Source organism: Pezoporus occidentalis, unplaced genomic scaffold, assembly GCF_034315485.1.
Source record: "Pezoporus occidentalis ecotype Australia unplaced genomic scaffold, CSIRO_AGI_Poc_V1 ctg257, whole genome shotgun sequence".
NCBI lineage: Eukaryota > Metazoa > Chordata > Aves > Psittaciformes > Psittacidae > Pezoporus > Pezoporus occidentalis.
Window position 1 is genome coordinate 360,066 of NW_026914469.1, and position 17,034 is coordinate 377,099.

At 39.3% G+C, this 17,034-nt stretch overlaps 1 protein-coding gene across 4 annotated transcripts in view; it reads left to right on the top strand.

The window, feature by feature from the left end:
* FAM171A1 (family with sequence similarity 171 member A1) overlaps positions 1–17,034 on the top strand; it is a 96,638-nt gene that overhangs the window by 58,459 nt on the left and 21,145 nt on the right. For 2 of the 4 annotated variants that reach the window (XM_062623648.1, XM_062623649.1), the window contains exons 3-5: positions 1,941–2,168; positions 7,663–7,755; positions 12,942–13,100. In XM_062623648.1, coding sequence (XP_062479632.1) covers positions 1,941–2,168; positions 7,663–7,755; positions 12,942–13,100 — 480 coding nt within the window. Of the gene's footprint in view, positions 1–1,940; positions 2,196–7,662; positions 7,756–12,941; positions 13,101–17,034 lie in introns of those variants that run through there. The other 2 variants (XM_062623651.1, XM_062623650.1) reach the window with 2 other exon arrangements.

A 17,034-nucleotide genomic window follows, 5' to 3' on the forward strand; every position in this document is an offset into this window, starting at 1 on the left:
GCATAAGACTTCACAAGTTGCTTGGTGGTCAAGGCAAGATTTCTAAGGAGGCATTCAGTATGTGCACATCAGAGTGTATGGACACTGTTTTTCAGTATATATTGTTTTCTTTGACTACTAAATGCAAAACTGGGAACAAGTCCAGAATCTTTAATAGCTAGAATGTATTTCATGCTGATCCCTTCTAAATTGGTGTTCACCATCGCCAAGTTCTAAAGTGAGGGCTGCAATGATGATGAATTTCTCTTAATGGGGTTTTTGTTCAGGGCTGCCTGATATTTGTATTTTCTGTACTGTAGGATTAAAACAGAAAGTCTCTGCTTATAAAAGGGCTCAATAAGTTTCTGGCTGCAATGCCCTTAGGACAGATGTGCTGATATTTCTGTATTAGATCCTGATATCCTTTTAAATTTATACATTGTTACAGTATGTTTCTCAGCATACTCAGTTGTGTCATTTCACTATTGAAATTCACAACAGAGATTTTGTTCTTTGTGGTTCTTGGTGTTATGTCTTTCTGGCTCAGGGCTTACACTGAAATAAGTTCTTAAAATCTAATGCACAGTAGTAATAGAACTGTACCACCAACACTGTTCTATGTAAATCAATATATCGTTTTAAAATCTGTATGAAAAGGAGGTCATGCTCTCTTTTCTGGGCAGCACATGAAGAAATGAGTTGCACATGGTACTGTCTATTATCTTGGGGAATGGAATAAGCAGAGGTGGGGGACATCATGCAAGAACAGCAGGATTTCCAAAGATGAGAATGAGAGAAGGGAGGGAGGGAGATACTCATGGAGGAAAACAAGGCAACTGTAAATGAAAAAATCCAAGGAGTGGCTTGGTGGAGGCATTGAACCGTTGTTGTGTCTTTTCAGTGCAGCACTGCATTTAAGTCATAGTTATTGAAGAAAGGCAACAGCTGCTTCTTTAGAGCATGAGGCAGAGGAAATATTGGAGGGGCAGAAAAATAATCGTAGATACAGAGGAATGCCTTCCACAGGGACTGTCTTGCACAAGCCACTCCACTTTATGTAACAAAGTGTGGTGACACAATGCATGGTTTAGTCTTAGGAGTGCCCTGGAGTAGACAAATGTTGTACATCTGGAAACATTTAAACAAGTAATTACTTTCTGGAAAAAATCGCAAATTACTCAAGGAAAATGAAGTCCATTGTGTTAGCTTCTGACTGCATGTCTACAAGATGTATGATTCTCCAGACTGCCTTAACCTTATCACTTCTTTGCTTCTCATAGCCGCTACTTATATGTGGGGACAGGTAATGCAGTGGTATCAGGGCAGACAAGCAGGTATCACCATGGCCTGTGACATGTTTGCCCCTTCAGAAAAAAGGCCACTGAACTGGGAGGTGGTGGGGGGAGTGTACCCCTCTTCCTCACTGCTAGCATCCTCCCTGCCCTGTGTTTTGAGGACAAGGACCTGATCCTGTGGGTTTTCACTGTCTTGGTTAGACATCGCCAGGGAAGTCCTTTGCCAGCTGGGGGAACCTCTCCTGATGGAGATCAAAATCTCTGAGTGTAACACAGGCCACGCATTGCCCACTCTCTTCCCAGGCTTCCATCACAGCAGACATCCTCTGTTCCTTCACTACACAAAGAGAGAATGTTTTGGGGAAGGGGTGAGGGAGCACAGCAGACTTCCAGCCTTTCCCTCTCCCCACTGCTGGTGGAGAAGGCTGGCTGAGCAGAAGCACAGGAAGGCGGGGACCTCTCGGAGTTGGGATGCCGTACTATCCATGATGTTTGATAGCATGCATAATTAGAATTATGATGCTACTGTGAGATTGACATGTTGCCCATCGGGGGGATATTGCCTGCCCCTGGTGATGTGCTGCCTGGCTGCGTGTGAGTCATAAGTGGAATATAGAATATAGAATCTTTTGGGACGATAATTGCTATGGTTGTTTGTCATTGCAGAAGTAACGCTGAAGGTCCATGTAAGCGATGCCAGCACACATCAGCCAGTAACTGAAGCCTTCATTGAGATTTTTACCAACCAGATCTCCATTGCATCTGGAACCTCAGGAGCAGACGGCACTGCCTTCCTCAAGTTTCAGTATAAGCTGGGCAATCAGCTGATAGTGACTGCTAGTAAACATGCATATGTGCCAAATTCTGCACCGTGGAAACCTGTAAGATTGCCTGGTAAGAGATCTTTATTTTTGTTCTGAGGTAAGATTTTGCATCTAAAGGAAGCTACACAGTTTTGTATGATGTATTTTTTAATGCTTGTGATCCTGGGTAGGAGGAAGAACATCTGGGTTGTTCAAAAAAGGCAAGGATTCTTCCTCAGTTAAACTGTGGCATCAGGGCTACATCAGTTTTCAAACAACTGTTGGTGCTCTTAGAGCTCCACAGCAAATGCAAATCTATTCCAGATCTTTTTCTTTATGGGAACTCTGTTTCCAAGTGTTTTGTTTCAGCAGCTGTGATACACTCATTCGTTTCTCTCTCAAGGTGTAGAAACAACTGCTGCACCATAGGCTGTAGTGTACAAAAGAAGTCCTGGCCTTTCAATTCTTGGCTGTGCCCATAGGACAGTTTTAATCTGTAGCTATGTTATCCAGATGTAAGGATTTTTTTAAAGTTGATTAGCGTGATTTGTTTCTTCTGCAGGCAAAAACTGTAACAATAATACTTGCATGTTAGTTTTTATCAGAATGCCTCAATTTTATGGGAAGTGGGAGACATTGCAGTAGTTGTACAGAATGGGATTCTGAGTCATGAAGACTTATTTATGTACTGCTAAATAGAACAGATTGGGGGTGGCTTTCAGACCTTGAAACATAACACCTAGGTGAAGGTCACATCCTCAGTTTTCTTCTGCCTTTCCTCTAATCCCCAGCCATTATTAGAGTCCAAGTAGTTTGGGAATGGTCCCAGGCTTGTATTATATCCAGATCACACCCAAATATCACCTCAGATCTGATAATTAGCCGATGCCAAAGCCATGCCAGGTTTTAAGTGTGCTAATATTTAAATAATATAAATGATCACAGGACAGTGTTCAGTCCCATGCCTTGGCTCCATTTTATTTATTAAGATTTATTTTATTTATTAATATTAATATCTATTTATATTAATATTTCTAAAACCCCATTTTAGTTATTAAATATTTTTATTTATTAATATCAATTTTAAATAATATTTATTAATATCAGCCAGAGGGACTGTGTGACTTGCTGCAAGGTGGAGCAGCAAATGTATTTTCAGATGAGGAAAGGAACTTGAGTCTCTTCAAACTGAGGATTATGCTTTAGGCATTTCAGCATGCTGTTTACTTATCTGCATTTGTGTGCTTCAGATAAGATAGACTGACTTCTTCCACATTTCCTCTGCTGTATTCTGCCACGTTTTCCAGCTGCTTAATGGAGCTATAGCGAAGACTAAGCCAGGTTCTTAGGTGCATAGAGGAAAAAGAAGAAGCAACTGAAATGCATTTCAGCAAGGCGAGTTTGAAATAAATAAAAGGGGACAATTCTTTACAGCAGCTGTAGTCAAAGATTGGAATAGGTTGCCAAGAAAGGTTGTGAAAGCTCTGTCTTTAAAGATACTCAAATCTCAGCTGGACATGCCCCTGCTTGGTTGAAGCAGGTGACCTCCAGAGGTTCCTTCCAACTGTAATTGTTCTGTGACTGTTTAAAAAGTTCCTTGATAGTTTTTCTGTTTAAATAAGATGAAGTGCAATTTCTTCAGCATACTTCATGTACTTCCTTAAGATACAATCATGTATGAGTAAAGCATGCAATAGCCTTTTCTTGCTTGAACCTTTTCTTGTTTTGTGTCTCCTATCTTTCTGACTTTGCACCCTAGGTCTTTTGAATGCAGCCTACTCCTCCATGGCCTGGAGTTTGTTTGGTTAGGTTTTTTTCTTGTTGCTTTTTCTCTAATACTGAGTTTGAGGCAAGGGAATCAAACATGGCATTGTTGTTTTGGTAAGTCATTGAAGTTTAAAGAGCAGTAATTGTATATAGTTTCCACAAAATCTTTCCAAGGCTGAAATGTGATCTTACCTCAGAAAATAGATTCCTTTCACCTCTGGTCATCCTCCATTGAAACAGATAGATAGCTTGCCATTTATTTAATTGGGAGTAGAATGTTTTCTTTTGCTTTCTTTACCTTGAACTTAATCCTTTCCTTGATTAAAGAAACAACAACTTACAACTTGATACGTCCTATGTAGATTTACTGGGGTTGTTCTTTGAGTTAGTCCTTCAAAGGGACATGACGAAAAACTTCAGGCCCAAGATACTTAGGCTGTTAGTTTCTGTATTGACTAAGATACGTAGTCTTTAAAAACCTTTCCAAGAACTGTTTGTATTTAAATGCCTTGTATTTAAATGCCTCTTCGATTTGTAACCAGCACAGTATAGAAGTCTTGAAAACCATGGCATTTTTTGTTATTTTTAATCTGGGCTGGATGATGGGGAACAGGCAGTCATGATGTTTGCATCACAGTCAATATGCATTAGTTGTAATCTTACATTGAAAAGTTGTGCAGCTACTGAACTCCTGTATTAGCTTTAAGGAATAAACATCAAGGGTTTTCTGTTCCCTTAATTCGCCAGAAGTGAACTTTTCTTATATTAACCAAAATAATTACTAGCATTTTGCCACTTAAGCAGAAAAACTATTTATTTACATAAAGATAAATGGTAGGAGGAAAAGATTAAGATCTTTTTTTCCATTGAAATATTTATCACCAGAGCCATGGCTCCACTTATTAACAGTTCATTAATTTAACATCACTTGAGCTGTTGAAGTGTTCGTGATGGAAGATGTGCTCATCTATCTGCTCTTAGCTGCACATAGATTTTCCTTTCTAAATGATTAGGAAGAAAAATATTAGTCCCTATTTATGAGGATGTTGTTGGAGCAGTGTGTGCAGTGAACAGTGGGAAGCTGCTAAGGCAGCACAGTTCATTCAAGCTGGTAGGGTCATGGTTGTGTTTAACCCCAGCCAGCAACTAAGTACCATGTAACTGCTTGCTCACACCCACTACCTGCTGATTAATACCAGGCCTGAGCAACGATTGGCCCCTCCTGGCCAGCACCATGTCATATACTGGGCATGACATGCTATGGTGTGGAATACCCCTTTGGCTAGTTTGGGTCAGGTGTCCTGCCTCTGCTTCCTCCTAGCTTCTTGTGCCCTCACTGGCAGAGCATGAGACTGAAAAGTCCTTGATCAGGGTAAGCACTACTTGGGAACAACTTGAACGTGGGTGAGCAGCATTGTTTTCATACTAAAGCTGAAACTCAGCACTGCAGCATCTACTAAGAAAAAAGTAACTCTCTCAAAGCTGAAACCATGACAGTCAGTCAAGGCAAGGCATGTTATTCACTGTGGTGAAATGTAGTCCTAGGAACAGAGGATGCTTCTGGTGCTTCTGGGAGAGGGGAGCTCATCTGGGAAGCAGTATCTCTGCAGATGACATGTGAGTCATGGTAGATGAGCGATTGAAAATTACCTCCCAATTCAGCACTGCAATAAGGCAGAATAATCTGATCCTTAGCTGTAAAATAAGGTAAAGACTGAGAAGGCAGAGTATAGTGATTCAGAACTTGTCCTTGGTGCAACCACTCAGGAAAATGTGTGTCCAGTTCTGGATCCAGGCTGCAAGAAGAATGTTTATATCTCTAGGGTTATATCAGGAGTGATTAAAAGATTGGAAGATATGGCTTCAGGGGAAGACTTGGAAGTGCTTAATTTATTTTGTTCACCAGAGAGAAAGCTCATGGAGTAATTTGATCGTAATCCATCAGTACCCACACAGAGAACAAGAAAAGGATATGAGAGAATTCCTCTGTCTAGCAGGCTTGTATAAAAAGAAGATCAAATGGCTGGAAGTCTAACCTCAATAAATTTTGATGGGTAAAAAGGCACAGAGTTCAACTGTGCTCATAATTATTTACTTTGATGTTGTGGTGTGTTCTTCACCACTGGACACCTTAAAAGAAAATTTGATAGCTTTTCTACATGTTTTCTAGTTTAAGCTCAGCTATTGGAGCTGAAGCAGTAATTAATTCAGGGAAGGCTGTGGTTACACAGGAGTGAGACTGGATTGTCACAGTCATCCTTCTGTCATGCTGAGAAAAGATTGTGCAGGAAAGCCCGAGGGAACTTTAGAGGTTGCATGTGCATTATAGCCTGGCGTATATGTTGGAAGAAGATGTTGGCATGTTTTATTGTAGTGAGCTCCCTAGGGTGTCTAAATTATATTAGCTTTCTTCATGCAAATTAAGTTATTGGAGTAAAGACAGACAAATTCTGTAATTGTGTGGCCTTAGTGCTACTTACACTAGGCTTTCCTGTTTATGTTGCCTGATGTATAGGTCTGTTTCACATCTAGAGCATTGGAAAGAAAATTCTCAGCTGTACTTGCAGTCACATGATTCTTTGTTTTATTTTTCCAATGCTCAGATACGTTAAGACCATCTTCTAGATGGTGGTTCTTATCAGTGTGTTTCTCCAGGTTTCTTCTCCTTTCCTCTGTATTTCTCCCAAATACTAAAATTTCTAATCTTTAAAAAAGTATATTGCTTAAAATAGTCTCCATATTCATAGCTAACATCTATACGGTCTTTTGTATTAGGTAATACATATTAGTTTAGAGGAAATTTATGAAGCTCCAGAAAATCAGAAGAGCTTGCAGTGTTCCATTAATCAGTTCTGGAAATGTCTTCCTCAGCTTGTGGTCTCTTCAGAATGAGATGAGTACTTTCCAGGTGCAAACGTGGGATGCTGCCCACTTCCAAAAAATTATTAGTCTCTATTAATCTCCTTTTCTTCTTCTGTCTTTGAAAGCCATGCATGGACTGTGAGCAGATTTACTTCTTACTGTTTTCATGGGTGTAGGAGTTAGATGTGCTTGGTGGCTAATTCCATACGTACTTCTGGTCTTCTGGGTCTGAAGAACTTAGCATGAAATTATACCATGATCTTCACTCTTCAGAGATGTGTGTGCATACAGACACAGTCCCCTGTAAGGAACGTCAGTACCCAGTGGCAAATGAGGTCCTTGCGGGCAAATTTCTTGCAGCAAATACCATTTATCTCTCTCCTTTTGCACCACTGATAGAGACAGTAGTTCCGCTATATTTAACACTGCTGTAGTGTGGGTGGTGACTCAGTAGGGACATGCTGTATTTTAAAGCAAATTATTCACATTTATTCATCATACTTTACCTTTCTGTATGACTTTTTATGTAATCTCAAAGTATTTAAAAGTTAAGTTTCATTAATATCTTCCTGAGGTAAGAAGTATAGCTGTTTCACAGAAAAATAATGCAGTCAGACTGAGTTACTGTTCCAGTCCTCTTCATGTAATGACAAGTGTTTCTCTGGAGCTGGGAATTATAACCCAAAACCCTGCTTCACTCTGCACTGTTGTGTGCTTTCAGCTACCATGCACGACTTGCAGGAGTCAAAGTGTAGAACAGGCTGTTTAGGTCAATAATAATACCCTGGCAGTTTAATTATTTGGTTTAGAAAATGCATATGGTTTCTGCCATGTATACAGTATGATTATAATAGTTTGGGTGGCCTGCTTTTGCAAAAATGTAGAAGAAAGTACGTGTTGTTGTTGCGTTTATGAGAACTCAAATATATGCCACTTAAACCACTTCTCTCCCACAGTGTTCTCTTCACTGAGTCTCGGCCTTCTTCCTGAACGCTCAGCTACTCTCATGGTCTATGATGATGTAGTCCAGATAGTCTCAGGATTTCAAGGTATGATGTTTCTTGGAAGTCAGAAGTGAAATTTGAGGGTCTCTAAACAAAAAGCCTGACAGCCTGATACTTTCTGAACTCTATCCTGTGGATGAGACTGGTTATCTCATTGGGAGTTTTTCTGAGTTCCTCAAGGAATGCTCTTCTGTGGGATGGTTTTACCAAACTGATTAATAGCTAAATTCATTCCTAACTGCTGTGATTAGGGAATTCAAGTTACTTGGTAATAAACAAGTTTGGACTTCAGTGTGCTGTCTGAGAGCTAGAGATGAAGTTTATTTTGCTATCTGTTAAGTGTTTTGGTTCTTTTTTTATATCTAACCTCATTTAGCTGCCCTTACAGAAAATGTTTTCTGATGTTGTTATTGTCTGAGAAATTTATCTGGTTTTGTTTATTGCTTCCTACTGTGAAGGCCTTAGAAATTTAAGGCATAGAAAAATTTCTCATATCAACTTTGTTGTATATCCTATACAAACTTATTTTTCTTAAGTACCTCCTGTGGACCCCTTATCAGACTGTCTGCAAACCCACATATTACAGAATGAAACCCACTGTTTTAGAAGAGTAAAGTTTGAATCACCTTTTCATAAGGCCAAACGTAGAAGTTTAAGCAACAGTAGCATCAGTAGGATGAACACTGTGTTTCCTGAATTACACAGTAAAGGATAAAATGTTAATCTGATTTAGGGATCAGACCTGACTTAGCCCAGTTGATGTGACAACTGAGGTAAGTCTGTTGATGTAAGAACAGAAATTTTTAAAGATACCTTTAATGAGCCAAAACAAGGCACATCCTTCCTGTGAGCTTATAGTGCATAAACTTTGTCTTATTCCTGTGTATTATGATTAGCATCACTCCACCAGATAATTAATATGCATGGGAATACTACCTTCAATAATATCCTAAGAGAACTTTGTTTTATCTGAGAGAATATAATACAGTTATGCCTTCCTGACACCTTTTTTTTATAGTTAGAAAGCATCCAGATATACAATAGGCTTTTCATTAATGATAGCAGTAGATACAACTGGAGCTGAAAAAGCACTAAACAAATTAGGTAGCTGATGGAATGCTCAGAAGGAGAACAGCACAGCTGCCATACAGACATTCTGCAATTTGAGAGCTATATTATCTAATGGTTTAGATTAGATGGACAGTGAACTGTGTTAAACCACAAGGGATTCCATTAGACAAGACATGAAATGTTGTTTACCAACAGTATTCTACTAGCACAGTATATTAAATACTTTTACTCTTTTGTAAAGTGCTAATATGCAGTTAACTTTAAAAGAACAGTCTTTTCATATTTACAGCTTCCTTTCTTCAAATAAATGAGGGATGTTAAAAGGCTAGAGGGACAATTTAACAACTGACACTCATAAATATTTCCCACATAATCATGCTCCCTTCAGTGAATTGATCCAAAGTGTCCCCTATATATATATAAATTAGAATAGTATTACTGGTTCTGCTGGTATAGCAGAGAAAGAGGATAAAAGAGGAAAGTGATACCCCAAGTACTCTAAGGGTTGGGATTTGAACTCTCAGTCTTGTCCAGTAAAAACTATTTTATGGGAACAGCCCACAGTCCTTTTCTTGGGAATTCTCTTATGGTGAAACCTGAATGAAGGACAGCCTAGACATTGTACTAAAATTTGAATGGAGCCTCTCTTGTCTTGATCCAAGGTCCTTGTGACCTAGTTTTTCTCTGTTACTTCTCCGATTTATTTCCCAGTAATTTCACTCTGCTTCAAAAGAGCTGATTAGGAGTTACCTCAGTGCAAAAATGAGAGCAAAACAGAACCCATTATACCCAGGAACAGACTGGGAACACTGGTGTTGGAAGCCCAGTCAAAGGGAAAGAAAGGTCTGTCTGGTACAGTAAGTTACCAGTTGCTTCTGAATAATTAAGCAAGCAAGCGACTTATTATGCAATTGAGAGGTCTGTCTGAGTTGATGCAGCCAGCTTCATTTTCATGATGGCATTACATTCCACTGCTCTGCTCTGTCAGTAATTGCAAGGGATGGAGCTTGCCAGCCACTGGGTCATTTAAGTTACTCAATACCGGCCCAGTGATGAGCTGAACCTTCAGCATTCAGTGAATGGGAGCTGTATGGGTACCCTCTATCTGCCTCTGACATGTGAGCAATCAGAGCATGAACTGCTGATACTTCAATGTTATTTTGCATAGATTGAAGCTCAAATGCCAGTAATGCCATGTGTCATGTATTCAGTGTGACGAGAGGTTCCCTAGAGGGACTCTTTGAGATGGTTATGTCTTCAGGTGTGTCCAAACTGGAGTTTGGACTCCAGTCCAGACTCCAGTCCAAACTGGAGCTGACAGCCTTTGAATCATTGTGTGATTCAATGCAGGGCCAGTGTATGACAAGAAGATGTTTAAAGAAGGTAAGATCAGTGCTCAGCAGTCTTATACCTCATGGCACTCACCAAGTGGAGAGAGGTCACATGCCAGTTTTATACTTGAATGTGTTTGGATTTTGTTTGGGGTTTTTAAGTCAAAACTAGATATCATGGAATCGTGGAATAACAGCTTGGAAGGGACCTCAAGGATCATCTGGTCCCACCTTTCTAGGCAAAGCAGGACATAGACTAGATGTCCCAGCATGCTGTCCAGGTACCTTCAGTAGAAGCAATAAGTCCATTCCCAGTGATAAGTGTTGACTTGTTGAAAAAAAAAGAGAGTATGGTCAGCACAAGTCTGTCTCTGCATTTTACCACTTCCAATTCCCCCAGTAAATCTATTCCTAAACATATGCCCCCAAATCCTCTATGACCTCCTCTAAAGGAATACACTGGATTATTTTCTAGCAAGGTGGTGAGAGAAGGCAAAAGTTTTGGTAGCTGCTTACCTCACAAGCCTTTCACCGGTAGGTCCCGGTATTCTGCGCCTTCAAAGGCTCTTGCCAGGTTTGGAGAGATCCAGCTGAGGCTAGATCTCTATCAAAGAGCTTGTTAACATAGAGTGTGAATTAACTACTCTGCACTGATTTACTGTAGGTATAAGCACTATCTACAGAGGAAGCTGTTTCGTTCACCTTAAAACTTGCATCCAAGTTTTCCTGCCAGGTTTGGGGCTAAGTCACAGGAATGCTTTGTGCTGCCTTTAGGATTCAAGAAACTAAGACTGGCTTTCTGAATCCTCCCTATCTAGTTAAAATTTGGAAGCTCATTGCTCTCCTAGTGCTACAAAACAGCTATTTGTTAGTAGAAGACCGTAGAGCCTTCACATAAACTACAGTGTTAGACACTCAGCAGCAGTTACTTTGGTTTTAATTCTTAATTACTTCAGATCTTTGGAAATATAATACTGGTTCTTGGCAACTTGCATAAGTCATCTTAACCAGAGATTCAGACTGCAGAAGAGCCTACAATTTTACATTGAACTGTTAGTGGTAATCCTAATGCCAGTTTCTTTATTGTGTTCAGGTTTTTTTCTGTTTTGTTACTGTGAACGCTTATCACTACGGGCTGTAGGAGCCTGCTCAGTAGTGCAATCAGAGGTTCCCAGCTCCCTGAACAGATCTGTTCCCAGGGTATAGCAAACTACTGTGGTATTGCAGAGCACTCAGGAGAGAAAGCTTCCCCAAGTTCATTGCAGTCAATTTATTTAGTCTTTCGTGTTGTTTTCCATTGAAACCTAGAAATTGGGTAAGGGAGATTTCTCCCTATTTCACATGAGTGTTGTGTAATGCCTGTCTTAAACACTTGAGGATACTGCCAGTCCTGAGAGCCTGCTGTAAATACTTACGTGTTTCAGAAATTGAAAAGCTTGGTTTATAGCTTTTTCTTGCAGAATTGCCAAAGACATGAGAGCTAAACAGTGATCAGCCATTTGGAGGTACTTGCCTGCCTACATAGCGATTCCTGTTGGCCAATACAAAGTTTGTCCTGTGGAATTTTTGTGTTTTCTCATAGCTAGAGCTCCTGCTAGAAGATAATGGAAGAAAAGATTCCAGTCTCCTGGTTAATGACATTGGCAGTTACAGAGCTTAGGAGTTGGGAGTCAAACTCTTTAATCTTTCTTGCCGTGAAGTTGCATGTAACCTTAAAGTGCTGGCAGAGACTAATAGGGGAAAAAAAGCAAAATTGTTTTGAGTTGCCATCTTTGAACTGCATAGTCAAATGTGAATTAAGAAAAAACCTGCTTGCCTCTTGATTTTGTGCTGGGGGGTGTGTGTGTGTGTTCTGTGCATATTCAAAATGAGCTCCAGAAAATACAATAGCTTTTGATTTAAAAATTAATTTGCATGTTGCACACACAAACTTGCAGATGGAGTCTTGCTGTGTGTTGCTGAACAGTGATAATGGTGAGCATCCATTGAAAAAAGACTGTTGACTTTATAAACTGAGATTTAAATGAGACATGAAGTGCCATAGCACATAAAACACTCTTAAATCATGTTGCAGCAAAGACCCCTCAATTAACACCTAGCGATCTTGAAAAAAACTCTCAAACTATACAACACAGAGGAAAAGAGAGAAATCTTAGATGCCCACTAATCTGGTTCTGTTTAGATGTGTTCTTTATGTGGGAAAATGTGGAAACTTTTCACCCAAGTTTTGTCAAGTAAATCTTTTTATCCAGGGATTTAAATGAAAAGCAATTGTTCCCTCAGCACTAGAGGTAGGTAATGTGGCCAAAGCTTTGTAAAAATTAAATACAGAGATTACACAAGTTAATTTGGACTACAGGTAGAATTGTCTCTTAGAAAATCACTTTCAAGAATATAAATTACGTTTATCTTGCTATTTCAGGAATTCAGGAAAAACAAAATATAAACAAATGTGGTGAACAGGATGCTTTTCTGTGCTTTCACGTGCTCTGTCTCTGAACTCAGTTTTAGTTTCGGTTATATACATTAAAATAAGCATGTAATGAAATTGGAGGTGATCCAGGGGAGAAAAACATAGCAAGAAAAACCTCTGACATTAGGTGCCTTAACAGTTTTGCTCTGTAATACTTGTGGAAAAATAATGGCGAGTGCAAAATAAATGTAAAAATACTGTTTTCCCTCCTCTGTCATAATAGCCCTCTGATGTCTCTATCCTTCACAAACTGTCACAATTTCTAATAAAAGACGACTGTAGATGTGCCTCCATAAATGCAGAAACCTACGTATTCTGCCCACCTTGGATATAAAGTCACTTCTAATTATTTTTAGGTGCACGGACTCAGCCACAAGTTCACTTTCAGAGAAGATCTGTGAAATTACCTGAGAACACTAGCTACAGCGATTTGACAGCATATCTGACTGCAGCCAGTTCACCCTGGGAAGTGGACAGTTTTCCTTATTTGCAGGGATTAGATGGAAATGGAACAGGTAACCCACTACTTTGTTTTTGCTCTGATTTCATATTGGTCCTGAGATTGACTTTTGACCATACAATTTTTTCCATTCCCCATTCCAGCAGATGTTCCTTAAAATTCATGTGATGTTACAGGTTCAACTTCCCTACCAACGTGCTGTTCCAATAAGCAAGAGAGCAAGGTCCGCTGTCCCTTAAATGGGGCCACTGAATACCAAAGGTGAAAACTCTGATCTTGGGAGATCAGAAAAGTTTGTTAACACTTGTAGTTTAGAGCTAAGTTTCCAAATGTGTCACATGTGCATGTACAAGAATGGAAGTTAATGTGAAGGGACAAAAGAGAATTTAACTTGAGGATGCCATAGAATTCTTGTTCATTTTTTTTCTAAAAATAAATAAAATGCCTGTATATCAAGGATTCAGTATTCTGTTGTTTCAGCTATGACTTGTTTCAATGGCTTGGTTAATACTTTTGGATCTAGCTTTAGCCAAAAGTGTGCAAATTCATCTAGCACCAAGGGAAAACAATGAAAATTCATAGTAGAAACACGACCACTGTTCAGTTCAAAGCTGTAATACATTTTTATGACTGTGACTGCCTGTTAATCTTCTTCCACTTCTCATTTACTCTTAATTGAAATAATTGGTGTTGTGTAGGCTAGCAAAAAATAGAAGAATTGGGAACAGAGCTCTTTAAATTCATAAAATGCTGCTGGGAAAAGGAGAATAATGTTTTCTCTATGTTCCTAGTGATGTAGAAAGCAACAGTGGACTTGCAGTGCAGCAAGAGAGATACAGACTAGTTATGAGAAAAACCTCACTATGGTGAGAATAGTTTAAGCTTTAGAAACAATTGCTTGCGGGTGTTGGACAAGGTTAGGCAATGACCTGCGAGGATGGCATAGGCGTAAAGAGCCTGCTTTGAAGCAGGCTGAATAACCCCTGCTGTTTCTCAGGATGCGTTTACTTGTGATGTATTGATCTAGGTGACTTTGAATGCTAGGTCATGTGTGTATATACTGAGCTTGCTATCTTTTCCCTAAAAAAGGCAAAATAAACTTCCCTTTGTACAAATCTGAATATCCCCTTTTCTATTATGATTAGGAACGTCTGCTACCTTACTCCAATGCTTCTGTCTGCTCCAGGGAGTACATCTCATCCTATCTCATTCTCTCTCTCTGTTATTTCCCTATTCTCATCTTCAACCATCAGTCTTATCTGGCTCTTCATATTCAGACATGATCAAATATCTCTTTATCTCTTTTTTAAAATGAAGGAATGCACTTGATCTCATTCGTCTGTCTCCTTCCTCATCTCCTTTCTTTTTATCTCTAAACCCACTGAACAAAGCGTTAACAATGTGTGTGGGATTCCCAAGTCTTTCCTTAGTACTCAGCAGCCCAACTTCCCACCCTTGCATTTATTTAGTGAAAATAGGTCTCGCCACGTTTTCAGATGATCACTTTCCTGAGACTTACATGGAATCATAGAATAGTTAGGGTGGGAAAGGATCGTCTAGTTCCAGCCCCCCTGCCATGGGCAGGGACACCTCACACTAAACCATGTCACCCAAGGCTCTGTCCAACCTGGCCTTGAACACCCCAGATAGCCAGGATATCGTCTTTCTCCTGTTTTGCCTCCTACAAAACAGGTGAATGCGCCCCTGGATTTTTAGTGTTGTGTTTGCTTGCATGACAGAACCTTTTCTACTTGAGCATGGAGCCCTGGATTTGACTGTTACTAGCCTTCAAGTAAAAGTATGTCACAAAAGACCAAAATGGCTGGCAGATGGGGTTTAAAAGACTGTGAAGAGCCATGTTTTCTGAATGCTGTAGTATTAGTATTCAGTATGATATAATACAGACTACAAATACAATACATTGGTATATGCACAGTAGTATAGGTGAAATGTTCTCCATTTTTATGAGAAGTTTCTCCTCCTGTGGAAAGATGGAACTTTAAAATCCTAAACTTGGGTTGACTTGCTTTCCTTCATCTCCACATGGCTTGGTGAAGATTTCACCTGAAAAGCTTTTTCAGAAATAAAAAATGAAATCACCACTTGCTGGGGTAATTTGAATATTTCTCTTATCAAAAGGAAAATATGTAAAACTTTTAGAAGTCTAAAAAAACTTATCATTTACATGCATGGGAAGTTTTGGAGTGTTCCTGTTCCTGAACACTGCTCCGTCTCTTCTGTCTCTCACCTCTCTTCCCCACCCAGTTACTCCTCTGTTCTTTCACAGTTCTACATGTCTGTAGAGTTTTGGAGAGGTCTTCCCATTTGTTTCAGTGAGCTCAGTTCTCTGACTAATATTCATCCAGAGTGACTTTACAGTTGTTTTAACTAAGACCTATTGTCTATGAGTTCAACAGTTTCCACTAAATCCCAACTGGGTGTCGAATATGGAGCAGTGAAAATTCATTGCATGAATCAGCATGTTCCAAACATAAAAATTCCGAGAATTTAGCTGCTCGTAGTGACAAGCCTGTATAGTATTAGCTGATTGTTTGTATTAATCACCAGTTGAACAGACTGGTTTCACAGTATCTTGTCTTTTTAACTAAGGTAAACAAAACTTGACATCAGCTACAGCAATGGACAAAGCTGGCTAATAACCATTACTCCTGCTGCATTTGTAGTCTGTTCTATAAAGAGTTGAGTCTAAATCACAGAGGATTTTCCTCTGATTATTTTTAAAGCTCTTTGCAGGTCACCAGAAGTCAAAAATGATAAGAAAGAAATGAAAGCTGACATTTATTGAAGTCCATTCCCATTTAATCTGTGCATGTGCTTATCATTTTTTAGCATGTGAGAATTTCATAAGCATTGATTTTAATTTACCTTTACAACAGAAAAGACAAAGATTTATCTTTTTAATGAGCATTTAAATACTGTGCAAGGTGGAAAACTGAAGGATTATTTCTTCTTGCAGAGGTCAGTGGATTTCAGAAATTTCTTCCATTTTCTAATATAACTTGTTCAACCCAGCACTGAGCAAAGCATCAGTACAAGACAACACAGAGCAAAGTCAGTACATCTTAAGTAAAAAAGATGCAAAGTCAGAATGCTTTTTCTGGGGATGAAAACTCATATTTACAGATATTAGGCAGATATGCTTTATCAAGACACTAATGAAAGAGAAATTCAAGACATTTGATATCTAAAAATAAGTAAAATATATAATTTAATCTTAAATATTAATCTTACTTCAGATAACTAAGATCTGAAGTTGTACCTTTTGTCATTAGGAATTTGTAGTATGCCAGAACTTAGTCAGGTTATGCTACTAAGTACCAGGAATTTATTTCTGGGATACAGCCTGAGAAACTTAGTGACTCAAGTCCAGTGACCTGGGGACATGTATCAGTCTGACATAAGTTACAGGTGCGTGACAGAAGCAGTGGATCGAACAATCGGGAGTAAAGGAACAACTTTTCCCCCACCAGTTCCCTCCTCTATTTTATATTCTAAGGCTGTAAGGGGATGATACTGTGCACCATTGGAACCTGTAATATACAAATGCTTGGGTAGGCTGTCAGCTTTCCCCTACACCTTAACTGAATTTCCAAACCTTATTTTTTCTGGTTTTCTCTCTGTTAGCTCTGTGGCTTTCTTATATGGTCATCTTCGAAGTGCCTGTTTTCTCAGCATTTTAATTCCTCTGGAAGATATGCTTCTGCCCTGCCGTTCACAGTAGATCAAAGCAGTGTGCATTCCCCTTTGCTTGTCAGCTGTGCAGCAGTGACACTTGCCTTGGAATCTGGGGAAAATGTGCATCAGAGCAGATGCTATAGTAAATAAGCCACATGCTGGTTATTTTCCATGTCTTCAGTTTGGCAACTCTTGCAAAATCCAAAGAATCTGAAAATTCTGAGGAGTTTTATCTTTTTCCTTTCCGTTTGCCAATTTTAACTTTGGTGAGCTGTTACTCAGAGATAACAAAT